This window comes from Cervus elaphus, chromosome 28 (genome assembly GCF_910594005.1).
Source record: "Cervus elaphus chromosome 28, mCerEla1.1, whole genome shotgun sequence".
Taxonomy (NCBI): Eukaryota; Metazoa; Chordata; class Mammalia; order Artiodactyla; family Cervidae; genus Cervus; species Cervus elaphus.
The window spans coordinates 51,624,536-51,648,731 of NC_057842.1; the positions used below are offsets into that span (position 1 = coordinate 51,624,536).

Sequence of the window (24,196 nt, forward strand, 5' to 3'; positions counted from 1 at the left end):
TGTGATTCTCTTAGGGTCAGTGTCTTATAGATAGGAGTATAAATGTCCTTGGGGGGCATCTCAAGTATGAAATAATTAGAGCTATATAGGAATAAAAGCTAGCTCACAGCTCTTAAGTGGCTACTTGGAGGTGGTCTGATGGCTGCTTTGAGAGGTCATACAGGAATAGGCATAGTGAAACATGCTAATGCAAGCATTCTGTAGTCTAACTGAATGCCTAGTTTGACACTGAACGTGAACAATAATTACAGCCACACATCTATAATATCCATCACAGTGACCATGATTAAGATGGCTCTCGGAACCTTTCTGTTGGGGATCTTTTGCGGGAGGGACCGGAAGAGAGGCGTATCCGTTCTGTCGTGATGTGGGGAGGAAGCAAGCTGAGCTCCTCCGGGAGGCGATTTTTAGGAGGACTCAGAGCGGGATACCGGAGCACACAGGCTGACTCTTCTCGCCCAACTACGTCGGCGGGTGAGTGTGTGTGTGTGTGTGTTTGTGCGTGCGTGTCGCGCTCGCGAAGCCCTTGGAGCGGACTGACCTGCGCAGGCGCGGTAGAGGGCGGTCCGCTGTCTCGGTCCGCGCGGGCTGGGCCAAAACTCTGTGTCTTCTACGCTGGTCTTTCCTGTGTGTTGAACGCCCGGCCTAGGCTGTTACCCTTCCTTTCCCAGAGGCTGGGAAAAGTAGCTGAGGCCTAGTGGTCCTGGCGGAGGAGAGCGAAGGCCGCGCGGTCCGCCGCCATATATTCAGTGACCTTTGTCTTAACTTTCTTGAGCTCCTTCCCTAGGAGCCGGCGACAGACTGTGCCTGCTGGAGTCGCAAGGTCTTCCGCCTTTTTTCTTTTGCCTCCGCGAGAAAGGACACCAACTGTCTTATACTTATTTATCGTCTTGTATATGTGTTTTATTTGCACATATCTTGCCCCTCCCACCCTTTTCCTCCAGAATATAAGGCAGCTATACTGTTTTTTGATGAATAGGTTAATTCAACAAACTGCGAAAATAAGATAAAAAAAACTCACTGAACCTGATGCTTGTAGAAGACAGTTTGATTATTTAACTCCCAGTATTAACCAGAACGTTAAGTTCATCCTTTGCATGAAACAAATACCCTATGCGAGGCACTGGGAATTTTAAAGAAGTGATATCTAAAGGTCGTTTTAAATAAAATGTTAGTTGGAGCTAAGATCGGGTTATAAAGAACAAAAACTGGGAAACTTAAAGGCCTCCAGTAGATTGATAAGTTGTGGGAGTTCTCTGGTGGCCTAGTGGTTAGGATATCAGTGTTTCACTGCCGTGGACAGGGTTCAATCCCTGGTAGAGGACAGAAATACCATAAGCTGTGACCCAGCCAGTTAAAAAAAAAAGGTGTTACTGTCGATACAGTGAAAAATAATGCTGCCTCAATAAATACCATAGTTTAAATCAAAGTGAAGCCATGTGGTAAATGATTAAATGTAGTGTTAAGAAGGTAAGTTATAGAAGACCTAATTAGACGTTTCTCTGAGGAAGACATTTGGGTGATCCACCATATGAAAAGCTCAATATTGCTAATTATTCAGTTCATTTCAGTCGCTCAGTCGTGTCCGACTTTTTGCGACCCCATGAACCACAGCACACCACTCCTCCCTGTCCATCACCAACTCCTGGAGCTCACCCAAACTCATGTCCATTGAGTCGGTGATGCCATCCAACCATCTCATCCTCTGTTGTCCCCTTCTCCTCTTGCCCTCCATCTTTCCCAGCATCAGGGTCTTTTCCAGTGAGTCAGCTCTTCACATCAGGTGGACAAAGTGTTGGAGTTTCAGCTTCAACATCAGTCCTTCCAATCAGTATTCAGGACTGATCTCCTTTAGGATGGACTGGTTAGATCTTGCAGTCCAGGGGACTCTCAAGAGTCTTCTCCAACACCACAGTTCAAAAGCATCAGTTCTTCAGGGCTCAGCTTTCTTTATAGTCCAACTCTCACATCCATACATGACTACTGGAAAAACCATAGCCTTGACTAGATGGACCTTTGCTGGCAAAGAAAGGTCTCTACTTTTTAATATGCTGTCTAGGTTGGTCATAACTTTCCTTCCAAGGAGTAAGAGTCTTTTAATTTCATGGCTGCAGTCACCATCTGCAGTGATTTTGGAGCCCTAAAAAATAAAGTCAGCCACTGTTTCCACTGTTTCTCCATCTCTTTGCCATGAAGTGATGAGACCCGATGCCATGATCTTGTTTTCTGAATGTTGAGCTTTAAGCCAACTTTTTCACTCTCCTCTTTCACTTTCATCAAGAGGCTCTTTAGTTCTTCTTCACTTTCTGCCATAAGGGTGGTGTCTGCATATCTGAGGTTATTGATATTTCTCCCGGCAATCTTGATTCCAGCTTGTGCTTCCTCCAGCCCGGCATTTCTCATGATGTACTCTGCATATGAGTTAAATAAGCAGGGTGACAGTATACAGCCTTGACGTACTCCTTTTCCTATTGGGAACCAGTTTGTTGTTCCTTGTCCAGTTTTAACTGTTGCTTCCTGACCTGCATACAGGTTTCTCAGGAGAGAGGTGAGGTGGTCTGGTAGTCCCAACTCTTGAAGAATTTTCCAGTTTATTGTGATCCACACAGTCAAAGGCTTTGGCATAGTCAATAAAGCAGAAATAGATGTTTTTCTGGAACTCTCTTGCTTTCTCAATGATCCAGCAGATGTTGGCAATTTGATTTCTGGTTCCTCTGCCTTTTCTAAAACCAGCTTGAACATCTGGAAGTTCACAGTTCATGTATTGCTGAAGCCTGGCTTGGAGAATTTTGAGCATTACTTTACTAGTGTGAGATGAGTGCAATTGTGCGATAGTTGGAGCATTCTTTGGCATTGCCTTTCTTTGGAATTGGAATGAAAACTGACCTTTTCTAGTCCTGTGGCCACTGCTGAGTTTTCCAAATTTGCTGATATACTCCAAATTTGCTGCTATTTATTAGAGAAATATAAATCTACAATGTGGTATCACCTCACACCAGTCAGAATGGCCATGATTGAAAGAAAGATCTACAAATAATGCTAGAGAGGTGTGGAGAAAAAGGAAGCCTCCTGCACTCTAGGTGGGAATGTATATGTATATTGGGGCAGCCACTATGGAAAACAGTATAGAGATTCCTTAAAAAACAAAAAATAGAGTTACCATATGATCTTGCATATGGGTTGATGGGTTTCAGTGTCAGAAGGATGATCAGGGATGAAACGATGTACTTGAACGTGGATGAGATGAAGGAGTGAGTTGTGTTGATAACGTGGAAAAGATACGCCAGGCAGCAACAGCAGCAGTTGCAGAGGCCCTGAGGTGGAGGCATGTCTGTTGTGTTCAAGAAGTGCAGCAAGGACCCTTCAATTCCACTTCTGGGCATTTATATGGAGAAAAACTTGATCTGAAAAGAAACATGCACCCCATTGTTCATAGCAGCACTGTTTCAATAGCTCAGACATGGAAACAGACTAAGTGTCCTTTGACAGATGAACAGATAAAGAAATATGGTATATATACACAATGGAATGTTATTCCACCTTTAAAGAAATCATGCCATTTGCAGAAACATAGATGGACCCAGAGATCGTCATACAGTGAAGTAAGTCAGAGAAAGACAAGTATCACATGGTACTGTTTATATGTGGAATCTGAAAAAATGACATAAATGAAACTTATTTACAATGCAGAAATAGACTCACAGACATAGAAAACAAACTTACAGTTACCAAAAGGGATAGCAGGAGTAGGGTAGGAGGGAATCAATTATGAGTTTGGAATTAACATATACACACTCATATATATATATATAAAATAGATTAACAATAGGAACCTACTGTATACCACAGAGAACTATATTCAGTATCTTGTAACAACCTATAATGGAAAAGAATCTGTAAAAGAATATATATATACATATGTGTGTGCATATATATATATATACACACATACATCTGAGTCACTTTCTGTACACCTGAAATGAAGAAAATATTGTAAATTAACTACATGTCAGTTTTAAAAACAGTAAAAAAAAAAATCAGCTACAAAGCAGCTTGTATTATGAACTTGGAGATATATAGCAAGAATAGAGATACATTAAAATTTTAGCAGTGATAATGTGAAGTGGAGTTGGTGATCTATGATTTTATCATTCCTTATATACTTTTTGTAATTTTTCAGTAAGCATGTCTTTTATAATCAGAAATTTAGAAAACATACAGTGTAAACATTTGCTTTTTTGGGGAGTGGACATAAAAGAAATTTGGGGTCAGGGAAACTTAAGGTATTTAAGAAGCTGTCTTAAAGTTGTCCAGTTTTAGAGGTTGGAGTGTCCAGGGGACCAGCTTGAGTATCTGTGAGGAGGTTTCTCAGAAACTGCAGGGTGCTGCTTGAGAAGTATGGTGTGGATAAAGGGCTGTAAGTGAGGGCAGAGAATGGCCAGGGATAAGACAGGAGACATTGTAGGTCATGACAAGTACGTGAAAGACCACACACACCTCCTGGGATTGACTTTATCTTGAAGAAGTGGGAAATTACTAAAGGAATAACATAATCAGACTTGTTTTTAAGAAATAACATTTGGCATCTGTGTAGAAAGTGGAGTGGAGGCTCAGGGAGGCCTAAGAGTAATCCAGACAGTGAGGAGTGCCGGAACTACAGCATTGGCAGGGTAGAGGGCTTCTGCGCTATTCGCTTAGTACCCGAGAGGTGCTGATAAATGACTTTTTGAATAAATAAAATGAAAAATTTCCCCATTCCTTTGAAATTTCAAATACCAGAGTGTCACAGTTTCAAGGTAAAGAAGGAATTGATATGGGACTTCCTGGTGGTTCAATGGCTAAGACTCCAAGCTCCCAATGCAGGGGGCCTGGGTTTGATCCCTGGTCAAGGAACTAGATCCTGCAGGCTGCAACCAAAGATTACTCATGCCATGATTAAGACTCAGCACAGCCAAATAATTTTTCTTTTTTTAAAAAAAGAAGGAATTGTTAGCATTCTATTAATACAAACTTGATTAGTTTCTCTGTTATGGCAAAGCGATTTTTAAGGCTGGTAAGAATTCTGGCCATACTGATGACTGAAGGCCTAATTATCCAGAAATGAGATGGGGTGAGAGGGAGATAGGGGTCATCACTGGCTAGAGATCAAGGACTACATTAAAATCTTTGAGGCTCAATTTCATCATAATACCTTATACAGTTGACCTTTGAACAATAGAAGTTTGAACTGCACCAGTTTTCATAAATGCAGATTTTTTTTCAGTAAATATGTACTCCAGTTACCATACTGTCTGAGGTTGGTTAAATTCAAGAATGTAGGATGGCTGATACGGAAGGCTGTCTACAAAGTTATACCTGGGTTTTTTACTGCATGCATGCCTTGGCATCCATAACCCCCAAGTTGTTCTAGGGTCAACTGTAAATTCTTATCTATGTATCACAGTTTTCATAATTCTCTTCTTTTTTAAAAAGATTTTTGTGATGTGGAGCATGTTTAAAGTCCTTATTGAATTTGTTACAATATTGCTTCTTCTTTTTTTTTTTTTTTAACATTTTGTTTTTTGGCATTCCTTCCCCAACCAGGGATTGAACCCACGCCCCCTACATTGGAAGGCAAAGTCTTAACCTCTGGACCATCGGGAAAGTCCCGCTTAATTCTCTAATATCTCATTTACCTACCTAAAGAAATAAAGGAGGTGATAGCTGACTTGGGTCTTAAAAAGTAATACAGCTAGCAGTGATGGAAGAGAGAATAACATGAGCAGAAGCCAAGAAACACAAACTTTTTTTTTGAGAACATTGAAGTTAATTTGGGCCATACTGTAAAGTCCTATAAGACAAAATTTTAAAAACAAAAATCTCAGGAGAAGAATGTTCAGAGACTATGAAAAGGCAAGACAGGAATATAAATGACCATTTGTCTTAGTTCCACTACTGCAACAAAATACCAGACTAGGCGACTTATAAACAACATTATTTTTCACAGCCCTGGGGACTACAGAGTCCAAAGTTTGGTATCTGGTGAGTGCTCACTCCCCTGGTTCATAGGTAGATCCTTTTCACTCTCTGTGGTCTTTTTATATAAGGGCACTAAATCTAGTCATGAAAGTTCCATCTTTAAGACCTAATCCTGCCCAAAGACTACCACCTAATACTATCACCTTGGAGGTCAGGATTTCAACATGTGTATTTGGAGGGGATATTATTCAGACCGTAGCACTATTGGGGGCTTCCCTGGTGGCTCAGATGGTAAAGAATCTGCCTGCAATGCAGAAGACCCAGGTTCGATCCCTGTGTCGGGAAGATCTCCTCGAGAAGGGAATGGCAACCCACACCAGTATTCTAACCTGGAGAATGCTGTGGACAGAGGAACGTGGCAGGCTAGAGTCCATGAGGTCGCAAAGAGCCAGACACAACTAAGTGACTAACCCTTTGCCTATAGCACCATTAAACTTAAAAAAAAGACACTTAACTTCACTCATGATAAATTGAAACTCTACTGAGATACCATTTTCACCTATTGGATTACAAAGATAAAAAAGTTTGATAATACATTGCATAGGTGGCTATCAACATATAATCACTGTGGGAAAACCATCCCTAGAATCTCATATTATCCATGGAATTGCATTGGTTCAACATCTATGAAGGAAATTACAGACTTATAAATACACACGCCAGTTGACACAACAATTCTTGGGGTTTTATATGCAGGTAGTCTCAAAAATGTATGAAATTACCTGTGTAATTCAATATTATGTTTTTGGAGTAGCACAAAATTAGAAATGGCCTAAATAAACATCCATTAGTAGAGCACTGCTTAAATAAATGATGAAATATAACCATATGGTAGATTACTGCGTAACTCTAAAAGAGGAAGTTCTTATGCTCTATTATATAAAAAAATCTTCAAGATACATCAGCCTCCAACTAATAAAAATAAATGGAAAAAAAAAAAGATACATCAGTATGTGAAAAGAGCAAGGTACAGAAGAATGAGTATACTGTGCTACATTTTGTATAAAAGGAGAGAAGTTGATATACGAAGATAAACTATGTATAGAATATCTGGATGCTTACAAGCAAATCTAGTAACATTGGTTGCCTCTGGAGAGGAAAATTGGGTAGGTATATAGTCAGGAGTAGGAGAGTCATTTTGTAGTGTGCACTTGTGCTCTTTAATTAAATTTTATTTTGAAATAATTAGACTCATAAGAAGATACAAAAATAATACAGAGAATTTCCATATACCCTTCACCCATTTCCTCAGTGATAACATCTTACATAACCATATTATTGGGCTGGCAAAAGTTTGTTAGGACTTCCACTACGTTGTATGGAAAAATCCAAACGAACTTTTTGGCTAATACAATACATTGTCAGAGCCAGGAAATTGACGTTGGTGTGATACCATTGGCTAAACTACAGCCCTTATTTGGATTTCACCACCCTAACATGTGCTGCTTTGGTCTGTGTGTGTTTGTGTTACTACACATAGAGATTTGTGTAATAATCACCACAGTCAGGATATGGAACTGTCCCATAATCACAGCAAAAGTCCTGGTACCGCTCCTTTATAGTCAAATCCTACCAGCAACCTTAAACTTTGATCTGTTTTCTGTTACATTATATTATTATTTCCATTATAATTTAGCCATTTCAAGAGTTTTATATGAATGGAATCATACAATATACACTTTTTGAAAAAATTTTCCTGTACTCAGCATAAATACCCTTGAAATCCATCCAACTTTCTGCATGTATCTATAGTTAACTCCTTTTGATTTCTTAGTAGTATTTCTTGATATGAATATGCCAGTTTGTTTAACCATTCACCTACTGTAGGGTATTTTGATTGTTTCCAGTTTGGGGCTGTTATGAATTAAGTTACTATGAAAATTGATGTACAGGTTTTTGTGTGGATTAAATTTTTACTTCTCTGGGATAAATGCCCAGGAATGCAATTGCTAAGCTGCAAGATAAATACGTTTAACTTTATTGGAAACTGCTAAACTCCTTTTCATGGTGTCTGTACCATTTTACATTCTTACTAGCAATGTATAAGAGATCCAGTTTTTTCATATCTTCGTCCACACCTGGTCATATCAAGGATGGTTAAATTTTAGCCAATTTGAGAGGTATGTAGTGGCTTTCATTTGCATTCTTCTAATGGCTATTGATACTTAATATCTCTTTATGTGCTTATTTGCATCTGTATATCCTCTTCTAAGCACAGAAGAATTGATGCTTTTGAACTGTGGTGTTGGAGAAGACTCTTGAGAGTCCCTTGGACTGCAAAGAGATCCAACCAGTCCGTCCTAAAGGAAATCAGCCCTGAATATTGATTGGAAGGACTGATGCTGAAGCTGAAACTCCAGTACTTTGTCCACCTGATACGAAGAGCTGACTCATTTGAAAAGACCCTGATGCTGGGAAAGATGGAGGGCAGGAGGAGAAGGGGACAACAGAGGATGAGATGGTTGGATGGCATCACCGACTCAATGGACATGAGTTTGAGTAAACTCCGGGAGTTGGTGATGGACAGGGAGGCCTGGTATGCTGCAGTCCATGGGTCGCAAAGAGTCGGACATGACTGAGCTACTGAACTGACTGACTGATCCTCTTTAATGAAATGTCTTTTTATACCCATTTTATAATACCCACACCCATTTTATAACTGGATTGCTTATTTTGTTTTGTTTTTTTCTGTGCGAGATTTTTGTTTGTTGTTTTTGCTTCATTTTACTGTTGAGTTTAGAGTATATATTCCAGATACCAGTTCTTTATGGGATATGTGTTTTGCAAATATTTCCTCCCATTCTGTGACTTGACTTTGCTTTTTCTTAACAAGGTGTTTTGCAGAGCATAAGTTTTGAATTTTGTTTAAATCCAATTTAATTTATTTTCTTTTATGGATTGTGATTTTGGTGTGAGATATGAGAACTCTGTGTGTAACTCTAAGTCAGGAAGATCCTGTATTTTCTGTATTTTCTCCTAAAAGTTTTATGATTTTGCATTTATATCATTTTGAGTTCAGGTTTGTGTAAGATGTGAGATTTAGGTCTAAATGCTCTTTTTTGTTGAGGACATCTAATTGTCTCAACACCATTTATTGAAAAGACCATTCTTCCTTTGAACTGCTTTTGCACTGTTGTCAAAAAATCGGTTGGGTAAATTTTTTTTTGGTCTCTCTTTGGACTTTTTTTCTTGCACTGACATTTGAGTCTGTCTCTCCTCCAGTACCTCACTGCCTTGGTTACTGCAGCTCTATAATAAGTCCTAAAATTGAGTATTTGATTCTTGCAATTTTATTCACCTTTTCCAATATTGTTTTAGTTATTCTGTCTCTTTTGCCTTTTTATATAAATTTTAGAATCAGCTTGTCTATAACTACCAAAAAAAGACTGTTGGAATTTTGATAGAAATTGTGTTGAACATATAGATGAATTTGGGGAGGATTTATATTGAATCTTCCACTCCATGAACATTGTATGTTTCATCATTTATTAGGTTGTTTTTGATTACAGACCTCTGAACATGTTTTGCTGGATTTATACAGCAGTGGAGTCTTCTTTTTTGGGCTGATTTTAAATGAAAGAACATTTTGAATTTTCCTTTCTAGTTGTTCATTGTTAATGTGTAGAAACCACTGACTTTTTTTGTTTGTTAAATTTGTAATATCCTAGTAGTTTTCTTTGCTCTAAGGTCTATTTTGTTTAAATGTTTATTGAACAACTGAATGTTTTGCTGCAGAGTAATTCATGAAGTAGGCTCTTGTGTAAATTGGAACTTGTAAACTGGATGACTATTTATTTTAGGATATATATATATTACACATTATGTATATATTATATATACATATGTATACATTATATATATATGCACATTTTTTACCTCTGTAAAGAGTATTGAGCATATGTATAAACCAATTTCATGTAGCCAACATGAAAGTAAGATAATTTGAACTAGTTTTGATAAATAATCTCAAAATTAATATTACCCTAGCTTAAAAGGTAATGTAGTTTTAATTTGAATGTAATTTTTAATAATTTTATACAGCATTATATGGATATAAAAACAAATGCATGAAAAACTTTAACATAGGCATTACTTACTTTTGCTAATTATAATTTCAGGAACGTCTGATTAGAGTTAGATAGCAGACTGCAAGATTTTTTTTTTATAATTTAGAATAAAATCCAAAATTAAGAAAAAGACCCTTTTGTTTGTCAATTGTAATACAAGATTGCCATATAAAATAGTTTCTTCAGTTACATGCATACCAGGGATTCACACTGTACAATGCTTTCTTTAGACGTTTAGTTTTCTTTTTTCAGTTTATCCAAAGAATCAGCTCAGTTGGATTCTACAAATTAAACCATGGGTTTTCAATGAAAACAGAATCATGTGGTTCAAATCCTATAGCATGACTTTTGCCTGCCTGAATTGGATGAAAAATTATAGGTAAGTTTATTCATTACTGTGGCAAATATTTACACAATAGTGTACAGTAACAGTTTTGTATTGATTGTGTTTAATAAACTGTCAGTATAACTCATGTGGTTTGATTAAGGTGCTTAGTCACTCAGTCGTGTCTGATCCTTTGCAACCCTATGGACTTAGCCCACCAGGCTCCTCTGTCCATGGACTTCTCCAGGCAAGAATACTGGAGTGGGTTGTCATGTCCTCCTCCAGGGGATCTTCGCAACCCAGGGATCGAACCCAGGTCTTTCACATTGCAGGTGGATTCTTTACTATCTGAGCCACCAGGGAAGGCCTTGAGGTAGCTTTTGTTTATTTAAATATTCTTATTTTTCCAACAACTTTTAAATTTGAAAAATCTCAAACCCACAGAAAATTTGGATATAGTATAAATACAGTGCTCACTTTTCATCCATATTCAGTGATAGCTTTCATTTTTAATGTAAGACTATATTCCTTGGAGAACTGCTTTTACTTCCTCTTAATATCCTTATGACAGGACACAAATAACACAGTGCTTAAATCATAAATGTTTTGGATGCAACATAAATATATAGTGGTTAAGTATACATCCTATGTATTAAGATTGAATCAAAGTAATATCTTCATGTATTCATATATTATAAACCAATTTCTAACCTTGTGAAAAATATTGCTTAGAGTTATGGTATGAGCTCTGTTTTCCAAATGCATGCTTCTACTTCTCATAAATGAATGAGTTCCTTTGAGATTGGATGTCTGTAAAATCATTCTTGGTTAACTGAGCAACCACCTGCTGTTATCTATTGTAAGTTAGTCCTTCATTACCCAGGCTTTGCATAAAGCATGAAAAAGAGGGTAATATTCATAATATTAAAGAAGAGTGACATTTAATTCTTAAAAGGATAGTGAGCAATCAGTATAGAATGCACTCTGTGTAGCTAAGAAAAACGTAGTACAAATTTAAATGTCATTACCTATGCTAACCTAACAACCTGTTCTGTTCCCCGAGAACCTCTGGGGGATTTTTCTATCATGTGCTTTGACATGGGACCTGTTGTAGTGTCTGTGTGATCCCTATTTAGTCCCTATTTGATCCCATGTGATTTTTAAAAAACTTTAGGTGAGCTGTATACTCTTCTAGCCCTTCCCCTTCAGATCGTTTATTTGACAGATGTCTCCTGAGCACCCGCTGTGTTCCAGGAACTGTGGTCAGGAAGCAGTCACTGCTACTACTCCACTGCTACAGCTGCTACCGCTATGTGCCCCAAAGTCCAAGTTTTACAGCTTCATTTTGTTGTAACTTACTTTAGAAGCAAATTAATTTGTTATATATATATATATACACACTGTAATTATAAGAAAATTTGTTTTGAAATATCAGAAAATGAACAATATATGTATTTAGAATCTAATAAATTGTAGATTAGAGTATCTTTCTACTTAATATATCCCATGCTGCATTTTTTCAAATGGTAATTTTTGCCTGGCTCTTCTTAATGACCTCTTAGGCTCCCTTGGACAAGACCATACAGTACTTCGCGGACCACTGTAGACAGTAGTGAGGTGAAGACCTTCCTGGCCCTGGCTCACAGGTGGTGGGATGAGCAAGGAGTTTATGCGCCTCTTCACTCTATGAATGACCTAAGGGTGCCGTTCATTAGGTAACAGTCCAGAAATTCTAGGCCGTTTAAAATATAGCTCTTTTCAATAATTCATTTTCTTTCAAGTTCATTTTTCTCTTGGTTTATGCCTAGGTTCAAAACACTGCATTTTACGTTTGCTTTGGAAATTAGGATTCTCTTCAGTGTCCATTGTTCAAAGCTATTAGTTTTTTTTAATAACACCACTTAAATTCTAGACTGCTTTCATAAATTAACTTGAAGTATTTTTGGTTATTATCAAGTTAATTAGAATTAAATCCATATGAAAAGGAATTATGGTCCTATGGCATCAAGGTCATTTTATAACATCCTTGACATTTAGGAAGTTTGATAAAAGGAATGCTACTTAGAAAGTTCAATTCAACAAATTTTTTTGAGAACTTAACCTTGTACAGAGCTTGGGGTCTAGACTCTGTAAAGAGTATAAGAACTGCTGAGGTATTCATCATTCAAAACATAGTTCATGTATTTCAGGAACTTAGAGTTTGCTATGGCAAGGGTTCATCAGAACCCACCTATCACAAAATTGCTTATTTGTTCTTCTGTCCATGTCTTTAGTTATTCATTAAACATTTTTCAGCAGCCGATATGGGCAAAGCTCTGTGATAGACCCAGAATATCAGATCAGACTGCCCTTAGGGAGCTTCCTGACTGGTTTTGCTGGTTGATATTAGTGCAGCAAAAGGGAAATTACTGGCGTGTTTTTACTGCCACTGAATTAGCGGGTCACAGAAACACTGAGGCAGAGAAAAGCAGAAATGCCATTCTGTTAAGCTCAACCAGTGGTTCTCAAGGTTAGCCCTGGACTAGCAACATCAGTATCGCCTGTGATTTTGTTAGAAATGCAAAATTCTCAGGTCTCATGTTGGACCTACTGCTTTGGGGGCAGCAGTCTATGTTTTAACCAACTCTCCAGATGATTCTGAGGCACACTTAGCTTGAGAACCACTCTATTCCAACCACTGTGACTCTTTTAGTGAAGTCGTCACACTAAAAAAGACCATCCAGGGCAGTCCAAATTATGGTTAAAAGTTTAGATTTTATTCTAATCATAATTAAAACCATTGAAAGGGAGCAATATGATTTCAATTATAATGTAAAGGAGTCATTTTGTCCAGTGTGTGAAGAATAGATTGGACTTCATTTGAAATGGGTCCTTTCTGTTATTATTATAACTCTATTCCGGAGTTATCTCCTTAATCACTATGTAGGTTTTTCTTAGAAATCAATTAACTTGAATAGCAATAAAAGATATCCTAAGATGTCCTTAATACATATAAGATTTATTTTAATATAAGTATAATTAGAAGTCCAACTTAAAAGTTTAGTTTATGATATTTTGGTATCTGTGTGTGTGTATGGGTGTATATATGTGTGTGCCTATGTTTGTGTGTATGGTAAAGTGTTATTATAATTATCTTAGAATTAAGTTTACTTGCTTTGGATGCCTGTTTATGTGATCATAAAAACACCACTAACTTAGAAGATTAAAGGAGACTCAATTTAAAGGTTTTCTTTAGATTATTACTAAAGTAATAATTGAGTCATAATTATTACTAGATTATTTCAAGAGCTTTACTTTAAACCTCCTGCTTTTGATTACTAAAAATGTTTTTTTTTTTTAATTACTAAAAATGTTTTATAAATTAAGCATAATATCATTTTATGCTGATAATAAGATTTGTCCCCCAAATCGATAGTCTTAGATTAAAAACAGTTTAATATTTCTTTGGAAATTATGTACTTTTAAGACTTTATTGATAAAATTAATAATTTGTTTTTGTATATTTTTAATTTTTTTAAAGAGACAATCTCTTAAAAACAGTTGCTAATCACCAGCCAGGAAAACCTTTGTCTGGGATGAAGATTCTTGATGTTGGTTGTGGTGGTGGATTGTTAACAGAAGTAAGTGATTTATGGCATTCTTGCCATTTTTAACTGGGAAAAAAAATTGAGAAGTGGGTTTATGCCTCTTTTATCCTTTTTTTTTCATTGGAGAAGGTTTTTCCCCCACTTATTTTGTGTGTTTATTTTTGGCTGCCCTGGGCCTTCATTGCTGCGTGGGTCTCTCTCTAGTTGTGGCGAGCAGGGGCTGCTCTCCAGGTGAGCTGCGCAGGCCTCTCATTGAGGCGGCTTCCCTCGTTGCAGAGCACGGGCTCCAGGGCATCTGGGCGTCAGTGGTTGTGGCGCGGGGGCTCCGTGGCTACAGCTGCCTGGCTCTAGAGCACAGGCTCAGTAGTTATGGTCCTCAGGCTTAGTTGTTCCGGGGCATGTGGGATCTTCCCAGATCAGGGATTCAACCCATGTCTCTTGCATTGGCAGGCAGATTCTTTCCCACTGAGCCACCAGGAAAGCCCCTCTTTTATCCTTTTAAGAAATAATACTGTTCATTTTTTTAAAATGGAAAAGTATAATGTTTTTAATATTTTTATGATTATAAAAGTAATACATTCTTTTTACTTCCTTAAAAATATCCAAATATTTCAGAAAAGTATAGTGAGGAATTTTTTTTTTTACCCAAAAATGAGGCACTGATGAAAATAAATAAATGGGACCTAATTAAACCTAAAAGTTTTTTTACAACAAGGGACACTGTCATCAAGGCAAAAAGATAACCTACTCAATAGGAGAAAGTATTTGCAAATGATATGATTGATATGGGTTTAGTATCCGGTCCCATCACTTCATGGCAAATAGATGGGGAAACAGTGGAAACAGTGGCTGACTTTATTATTCTGGGCTCCAAAATCACTGCGGATGGTGATTACAGCCATGAAATTAAAAGATGCTTGCTCCTTGAAAGGAAAGTTATGACCAACCTTGACAGCATATTAAAAAGCAGAGACATTACTTTGCTAACAAAGGTCTGTCTAGTCAAGGCTATGGTTTTTCCAGTGGTCATGTATGGATGTGAGAGTTGGACTATAAAGAAAGCTGAGCACCGAAGAATTGATGCTTTTGAGCTGTGGTGTTGGAGAAGACTCTTGAGAGTCCCTTGGACTGCAAGGAGATCCAACTAGTCCATCCTAAAGGGGATCAGTCCTGGGCGTTCACTGGAAGGACTGATGTTGAAGCTGAAACTCCAATACTTTGGCCACCTGATGCAAAGAGCTGACTCATGTGAAAAGACCTTGATGCTAGGAAAGATTGAAGGCAGGAGGAGAAGGGGACGACAGAGGATGAGATGGTTGGATGGCATTATTGACACAATGGACATGGGTTTGGGTGGACTCCGGGAGCTGGTGATGGACAGGGAGGCCTGGCATGCTGCAGTTCATGGGGTCGCAAAGAGTCGGACACGACTGAGCGACTGAACTGAACTGAACCAAAATACATAAAAGCTCATACACCTCAACATCAACAAATAAACAACTTTACTGAAAAACTAGCAGAAGACCTGATAGACACTTTCCCAAAGAAGACATTCAGATGGCCAACAGACACATGAGAAGATGCTCAACATCCCTAATCATCAGAGAAATGCAAATCAAAACCACAATGACATATCACCTCAAACCAGTCTGAATGGCTGTCATTAAAAAGTCTACAAATAACAAATGTTGGTGAGGATATGGAAAAAAGGAAACCCTAGTACACTGCTGGTGGGAATGTAAATTGATGCAACCACTACAGGAAACAGTGTGGAGGTTCCTCAAAACACTGAAAATAGAACTGCCGTATGACTGAGCAGTTCTGCTCCTGGGTATATTTCTGAAGAAAATGAAAAAACTAATTAGGAAAGATACAGACAGACCAATGCTCATAGCAACATTATTTACAAGAGCCAAGATATGGAAGCGACCTAAGTATCCATCAACAGATGAATGGATAAAGAAGATGTGATACACAACACACACACACACACACACACGTATTGTAGTATTATTCAGCCATAAAAAAGAATGAAAATGTTGCCGTTTACAACAATGTGGATGGACCTAGAGGATATTAACACTTAGTAAAATAAGTCAAAGACAAATATTATAGTCATTACTTATATGTGGAGTCTTAAAAATAAACAAATACATATAACAAGACAGAAACAGATTCACAGATACAGAGAACAGACTAGTAGTTGCCAGTGAGGAAAAGGAAGGGGGGAAGTGCAAGATAGGTATAAGAGGATTAAGAGATACAAACTACTGTGTATAAAACAAATAAACAACAAGGGTATATTGTATAGCACAGGAAAATATAGCTATTATTTTATAATAACCTTAATGGAGTGTAGTCTATGAAACTATTGAATCACTGTGTGATTATATATCTGAAATTAATATAATGTTGTAAATCAACTATACTTCAGTTTTTAAAGAAAGAAAGAAAAAAAGCACTGGTCATTCAAATAGTTTTGAAAATTTTGTCATCTCTTTTCTCCCAGGATATTAGGCAGTTTCCACTGGTTTAAATGTACTGATAAGCTGTCCTTTTGCACTTGCTTCAATATCAAAATGTAAGAGTCTTGCAGGCTTCGGGGGCTCTCCGCTTTTTAGGTACTCTAGAGTTCTTGGAAGAATACTCATTCTCCCTGTGAACAATATTTGCTTTAGCTTAGAGTAAATTTTGTAACCTTCTATTAACACAGTAACTTTTTGTTTCAATGCTGCATGGCAAGCAGACTTTTGAAAGATATTTTAAGTTACAGTGTAGGTAGGAGTCAAATAAATATCAGTGAAGATACAGGGGTGTGTCTTACTGTCAAGGTCATAACAGCCAAGTCGACAGTGATGTTAACAGAGACCTTTGATGCATAACTAAGTTTCCATATGCATAGAGCATATGTTCTTCGTATGGCAGTGGGCTGGTTTCTTTTGACGTCAATTATAAAATTTCAGGAAATGTAAAATATGTGAAAATACATCCCATAGAATCAAGAATATGAGGTGTATCAAATGGTAAGTGAGTACACTTTTACTGTATGTGTTCTATGGCTTTTTCAGTGTATTATTACAGATCTTATGTCTCCAAGTTAAAATAATTTGATTTTTACTTTTAAGTTGTTAACTAAGGAGTTATAAAATAAATGCTGTGCAGTGTTTTGATCAAAATTAAGGCTTTTTAAAAAATCTTAGGCATGTCATGGGAAGTGATCAAATGTAGAGGTTGAAAGAAGAATTGGATGTGAAGAATCATTTCTAGTCAGTCACAGGAGAAACTACGGAGAAAAAAAATGTTCCTTAGAGAATTTGAATATTAGAAAATTTTTCTTTTTACAATGACATGTTTCATTTATTGCACTCTGTAAATATTTTAATATTGTACTATATGCCTATAAATGTATCTAGAGAATGTAGATAAAAATTTCCTCACTGTTAGTAGTTCTTAATAAGTTTTTTGTTCTGATTATTGTTCTCACTTTTAAGCTTTTTATTATGGAAATTATCAAACATATAAACTAGAGAAAATGGTATATTGAACTTCGTGTACCCATAAACGATCTTCAGTGATTCCCCTCATGCTTGATCTTGTCTCCTTTTTGAGAAGGTTTTTATTGCTAATGTGTTCTGTTTTCTTCCTGAGGGTAACGGTTTTCTATGCCATTAGCCTCTAGGGCGGCTTGGGGCCTCAGTCATTGGAATCGATCCTGTGGATGAGAACATTAAAACAGCACAGCACCATAAATCATTCGACCCAGTCCTGGATAAGAGGATAGAGTACAGAACGTGTTCCCTGGAGGAGATTGTGAAAGATACTGTGGAATCGTTTGATGCTGTCATAGCTTCTGAAGTTGTAGAACATGTGGTTGATCTAGAAACATTTATACAGTGCTGCTTTCAAGTGTTAAAGGTAAGACTTGCAGAGTTTTCTTGCTTGTTTTTTCTTTTGAGTACATGTTATGTATCTGTAGCAATAAATGTTTTATAAACTTGAAACCAGGAAGACAGAATCTGGGGACAACATCTCTACTGGAGGTTATTTCTGCGTCTCAGCTTGCCCTGAGTCCTGGGGTTTTCCAGAGCCAGTATCTTGATGTCCAGGGATCCTGAAAACTGTTGGTATTGAACACTGTAATACAAACAATAGATTTACAGTGGTATTTTTCCCTTGGTATAATTTGGATTAAATACCTAACAGGCACTCAATGACGATTACTAAGAAATTAATTTGGGTTAATACTTTAAAAAATCATAATTAGCATAAACTGGTTAGCCAGCATTTGTTAAGTCACTCTGCACACATGATATGTGTAATAGTTACCAGCTTTAAAAGAAGGAAAGAAAAGTGAAAGTGTCAGTCGCTCAGTTGTCTCTGACTCTTTGTCATGGACTATTGCCTGCCAGGCTCTCTGTCCATGGAATTCTGTAGGCAAGAATACTGGAGTGGGTAGCCACTCCTTTCTCCAGGGGATCTTCCTGCCCCCGGGCTGGAACCTGGGTCACTTGCATTGCAGGCAGATTCTTTACCATCAAGCCACCAGGGAAGCACTTGATACAAATGATCTCATTTGATCTTACTCTTACCTACAACCAGGTGAAGAGGGTAAGGCAGGCATTCTGAACTCCTTTGACCTGGAGAAGATCAGAATTTGAGAGATGTCAGAGGTCACATGGTCTTTAAGTCAAACTCACTAGGCACTTAAGTGGGACATAAGGCTACATCTTTTTATTTCAAGTCTGGTTCTTTCCATTACATTATTTTGCTTATGTAACTTGCCACAGACTTAGTCCTCTGAAGGTGGTTCCAACTCTGTTGTTTATATATTCAAGAGGTAACCCCCTAAGTTCAAGAGCTAAAAGGATTAAATGCTTAGCCTTTATCTAAATTTGTTGTTATTGTTGTTCAGTCTCTAAGTTGTGTCTGACTGTAGTGACCCCATGGACGGCAGCATGCCAGGCTTCTCTGTCCTCCACTATATCCCTGATTTTGTTCAAATTTATGTCCATTGAGTTGGTGATACTATCTACTATGTCATCCTCTGCTGCCCCCTTCTCTAAATAGAGCTTTTAAAATATACTTTTCCTTTTAAAATAATTTTAGATTTATAGATGTTGCAAAGACAGTACACAGTGTTCCTGTTCCCAAGTGTCCTACTGTTAGCATCCTACCCAGTAAGGGTAGGAACTGGTAAGAGCAAGTGTGGTACCCAGGGCATGACGCCCGAGGCCGCACTCACTGGTCAGCGCCAGCCCTGCATTTGCACACCCCGGAGCGGGGGCACCCCCTCGGGTTCAGTGCCCAGGGCATCTCACGAGCCTCACCACAGTCCTAGCCCTGAATATAGCCCATGGTATATTTTTCAAAGCTGCAAAATTAACATTGACGTTATACTATTAAGTACACTACAGACCCTGTTCAATTTCATTAGTGTTTGCACTAATGTCATTTTTCTGTTGCAGGATCCAATCCAGGATTCCATGTTGCATTTAGTTACCACGCCTCCGTAGCCTCCTTCAGTGTGTATTGTTTCTTGATGGCGTTCCCTCTTAAATGAGCCTTATTAGGCATAGCTCCTGTCCAAGCAAAACTCCTGAATTATTTCTTTTTGTGTAGAGTCTCAGTATGTATGGATGGAGAGTCTTTCACATATGCTAGAAATACTGGCAATGTGGAATTTAAAACTAATTTCTGCTTTAATGGAAAGCTTATTTTTTAAAAAAAATAAATGACCAATACTCACCACTGTTTCCTTAGAATAAGATTTTATGAAACACAGATTAGATATTTATAGTTGATTTTTTCCTTAACTCTATTGAGATATAATTGACACACAAGTGATTTTGAATATTTTAGAATACTAAAGTTTTACAGAGAACTGTTACAATGTGTCGTGAAATAGTGTCTGATATTTTAGTTTTAAGGGTACATCCCAATATTACAGGGCCTTTTTGCATCATTTTTATTTTTGGTTTGGAGTGGTATTTGAGATATTTTCTCATATATCTTAATATGAGTATCTTGGAGGGGCATTTTATCTCCATCAGGTGCTAATGAGAATGTTTAAAAGAGCCATTTATGTTTTTGCCATTTGTGAGAGTAAATATGCATGTGTGCGTGCTAAGTCACTTCAGTTGTGTCTGACTCTTTGTGACCCTATTAACTATAGCCTGCCAGGCTCCTCTGTCCCTGGGATTTCCCAGGCAAGAACACTGGAGATGGTTCCCATTTCCTTCTCCAGGGGATCTTCTGGATCCAGAGATTGAACTCTTGTCTCCTGCTTGGCAGGTGGATTCTTTACCACTGAGCCACTTGGGAAGCCTGGACGCTTTTCCTACCTTAATCATTAATGCTTCTGTCAGAGAACACTTACCAGCCTTGCTGGCCTGTGCAAGCTGTGGGCTGTGTGCTGCGCCAAGCACTTTAGGCAGGCTTGGCTTCCCCCGAAGAGGAGGCAGTGTTAACACGTTAAAGCATCAGTGTGGACATGTAACAAGGACGGGCAGCCTAATCTCATGTCTGTACTTTTATTATAAAGTATTTGATATGTACAAAAGAATGTATTTAATATAAACATAAGTCATAGTAATGTATGATTTTAGAAGTTAGCTGTAAGCACTGTTGCATAAACTCAGTAAGTGCATCTATAGTGGATTGCCTATAACAACGAATTTCCCAAGAGGAAAATAAATATTGTTTTGGTAAATTATATTTTGTTTACACTTGTGTATCTTAACTGCACTTTAAATTATTTGGAACGGAGGAGGAGGGCGAGGGAAGCCAAGCTTTTATCTAGCTGATATTCCTGACATATAAAATTTTACTTCTATTCATATTATTTTTAGCCTGATGGTTCTTTATTCATTACTACAATCAACAAAACACAGCTCTCCTATGCCTTGGGAATTGTTTTTTCAGAGCAAATTGCAGGTATTGTGCCAAAAGGTACTCATACCTGGGAGAAGTTTGTTTCACCTGAAAAGCTAGAGAGCATTCTGGAATCAAGTAAGTATTAATGTTTCCAATTTTCAAGGCCTAACTGTACTTTTGAAAGTGAAAGTCACTCAGTTGTGTCCAACTCTGCAACCCCATGGGCTATGCAGTCCATGGAATTCTCCAGGCCAGAATACTGGAGTGCATAGCCATTACCATCTCCAGGGGATCTTTCTGACCCAGGAATCAAACCGAGGTCTCCTGCATTGCAGGCAGATTCTTTACCAGCTGAGCTCCCAGGGAAGCCTTTTAATGTGCCAATAATTATTAATCACAGAACCTAGTACTGAATGAATTAGGCCACTCTTCTTTGGATGTTGGTTATCTCTCCTTAACTAGATCATAATTCCTTAAAGTTAGGGTTAGGTATTACATACCTCTTCTCTCTCACCTGTGGCACCTAACCCAGGGTCAAGCAAATCATAGACGATCAATGAATCCTTTTTGGCTATTTAGCCCTCTCATTTAAGGATTAGGTACAAATGTCTTTAATTTACATATCCTCAGTTTGTCCTGTTGAGGTCATTCTTGAATCAGCTTATCTTACGTTTTCTTTTTCCTGATTCCTGTGTGTGTGTGTGTGCGCGTGTGTGTGCGCGCGCGCGTGTGGGCAGATCAGTCACTCAGTTGTGTCCAACTCTTTGCCATGTCAGTTATATTTTGAGCTTCTTTGTCACTTTTTATGTAGTGTTTCATACCAGTTATAGCATGCCTTGTAGCATGGTTATTTTGGTATCTATAACATCTTTCTGGCTGTAAGCTCCTTGAAGGCAAGATTGTGAATCCTTTTTTGTGCTCCCTGTAATTCCTAGCCCTGCTTTATACCTCCTGAGGACTTGATTTCTCTGTTGAATTCCTGTCAAGTAACAACACTGGTCTGTTCGTTTATTTGGCATCTAGTATTCCTTTTGAGTATTTAGGCTCATGTGTGTTTCATGCTTTTTGTTCCTATAACAGTATATCAATAAACTTGATTTTACTAAGACTATTATCTGTTCAATGAAATGTAGTAATTTCTGCAAGTTAACATTGTTGAAAATGGAGCTGAAAAAAATATTTTAAAGGTGCTTGATTGGAATAGTCACTTGTTGGCAAGTATTTTCTAATAACACCTAATATTTATCGAGCACTTACCCAAATTCCAAATATCATGTTCTGTTGCAGTAAAGAATGAGCTGTAATGGTTACAAAATATTTGTGTCTGTTGAGTTATAAATCCTTTAAAAAAAAAAAATAGAGTTGTAGAGACTCTTGGCTTGTGGAAGGTAAATGTTTGTTAAATATACTCTGTTTGATATATATTTTTTAGATGGTCTGTCAGTTCAAACTGTGGTGGGAATGCTCTACAACCCCTTCTCAGGTTACTGGCATTGGAGTGAAAACACCAGCCTTAACTATGCAGCTCATGCTCTGAAATCCAGCCTCCAGGAACACCCAGCGCCTGCCGAGTTTGCTTTAAAGGGGGAAACAGGGGAGCTCCAAGCTGAAGCCTCCACCAACTCAGATGTGCAGGAAGAGCTGAAGAAATGAACTGTTTCTAAGGGCTATAGTATAATGGCTTGAAAGTCTGATGTTTACAAATACACAGAATATATACTGTTTGTTTTTTGACAGGTTCAGAAAGAAAAAGTCAATAAAAAGGGTTAAAACTTAGATAAAAGCTTTTGCTGTTTCATCTAATAACTACCTTCAAGGGATTATTCTGTGGATAAAAAAAAGTTTTGATGAGGTTTTATGTGATCTAGAAGTTTAAGTTCCTCACCCTTTGTTACATGATGATTATTTAGTTGCTAAATTGTGTCCTCTTGCAACTCCATGGACTGTGGCCTTCCAGGCTCCTCTGTGCATGGGATTTCCCAGGCAAGAATACTGGAGTGGGTTGCCATTTCCTTTTCCAGGGGATCTTCCTAATCCAGGATTCAAACCTGTCTCCTGCATTGCAGGCAGATTCTTTACTGCTGAGCAACCCTGGGAAGGCTTTGTCATATAATTAGGGTATACATGTTTCACTTCATCTTACAGATTATATAACATTTTCCCCACATGTATGGACACACACATATATATACTGTAATATGTTTTAATTTAACCAATCTGTATCATATACATTCTTCTTTATTTGGATTTAGTTAAAGGCAGTTATGCTTCTGACTGATGAAAACCAAATATCATTTTATACCACTAATATTTGGGAAGATAAAATGTATTTTTTCTTATAAATTTTTGTTTTTTGAAAAACAAATTGATTGTTAAATATATACTGGGTTTTATCAAACATTAGAATCAGGAAATTCAGATTATGTTGGGCATATTTCTCTCTACAGTTCTATAAGTATTTCATGGTACCTTTTTTTTTTTAAGTAGAAAGGAATTTTAAACTTAATTTAAAAGTTCATTTATAGGATTTTCTTCTTCGGCTAACATTTTTAATTAAAGTTACTGACTTGAAATATATTTTTATGCTTCTTGAAGTATGATTCCTTGGCTTTTTCTGAAAGCCCAGAATGTATAAGGACTTTGATAAGAGGGTGTGGACCAAAAATGACATAGACTGAATGCATGCTACTCATGTAGGAAGTCAGCTTTTACTTTCTAGCCTTTTTCACGTTTTCTGTGTGTGTGTGTGTGTGTGTGTGTGTGTGTGTTGTTGTTGTTGTTTTGGCTGCATTGCACAGCTTTCAGGAATCTTAATTCCCTCAATGGGGTTTGAACCTGGGCCCCATGAATGAAAGTGCAAAGTCCTAACTGCTGGACCACCGGGCAGTTCCCTAGCCTTTCTCACTTTTAAGCTCATGTCTTCTGTATTTCTTTGTCAATGCTTGATGTGTTGGGCTCACCAGACAAACACTTCCCAGTCACCTTAGCTTATCATTTGCTTGTTCTCAGTGGCATTTCAGGGAGGAAAATGAAACTTAAAGTGTTAAAAGAAATTTTAACTTCAGTTGCTAATGTCTAATTAGGACACTAAAAATCAGAAGTGCCCATTGGATTTCATTTAGAAGTTTGACTCCTGCTCTGAATTCTACTAGTTTTATTACTAAACAAAGTCTCCACATTCTGTCTGTCGGGGGGAAAATGTATGGGTATTAGAGATTAATTTAGACATAAAATCAGTAACTCTGGAAGAAAACATAGGTGGAATACTCTTTGACATAAATTGCAGCAGTGTTTTTTTTGGGGGGGGGGTGGTCTCCTAAAACAAA

General features: G+C 37.6%; 1 protein-coding gene across 1 annotated transcript; it reads left to right on the forward strand.

The window, feature by feature from the left end:
* Positions 1-22,653, forward strand: COQ3 (coenzyme Q3, methyltransferase). Its single transcript, XM_043890498.1, has 7 exons — positions 1-474; positions 10,338-10,464; positions 11,973-12,125; positions 13,931-14,030; positions 17,670-17,912; positions 20,846-21,005; positions 22,303-22,653. Exons 1-7 carry the CDS (start codon positions 366-368, stop codon positions 22,521-22,523), a joined length of 1,113 nt encoding a protein of 370 aa, XP_043746433.1. The 5' UTR covers positions 1-365; the 3' UTR covers positions 22,524-22,653.
* The last annotated feature ends 1,543 nt before the right edge of the window (positions 22,654-24,196 follow it).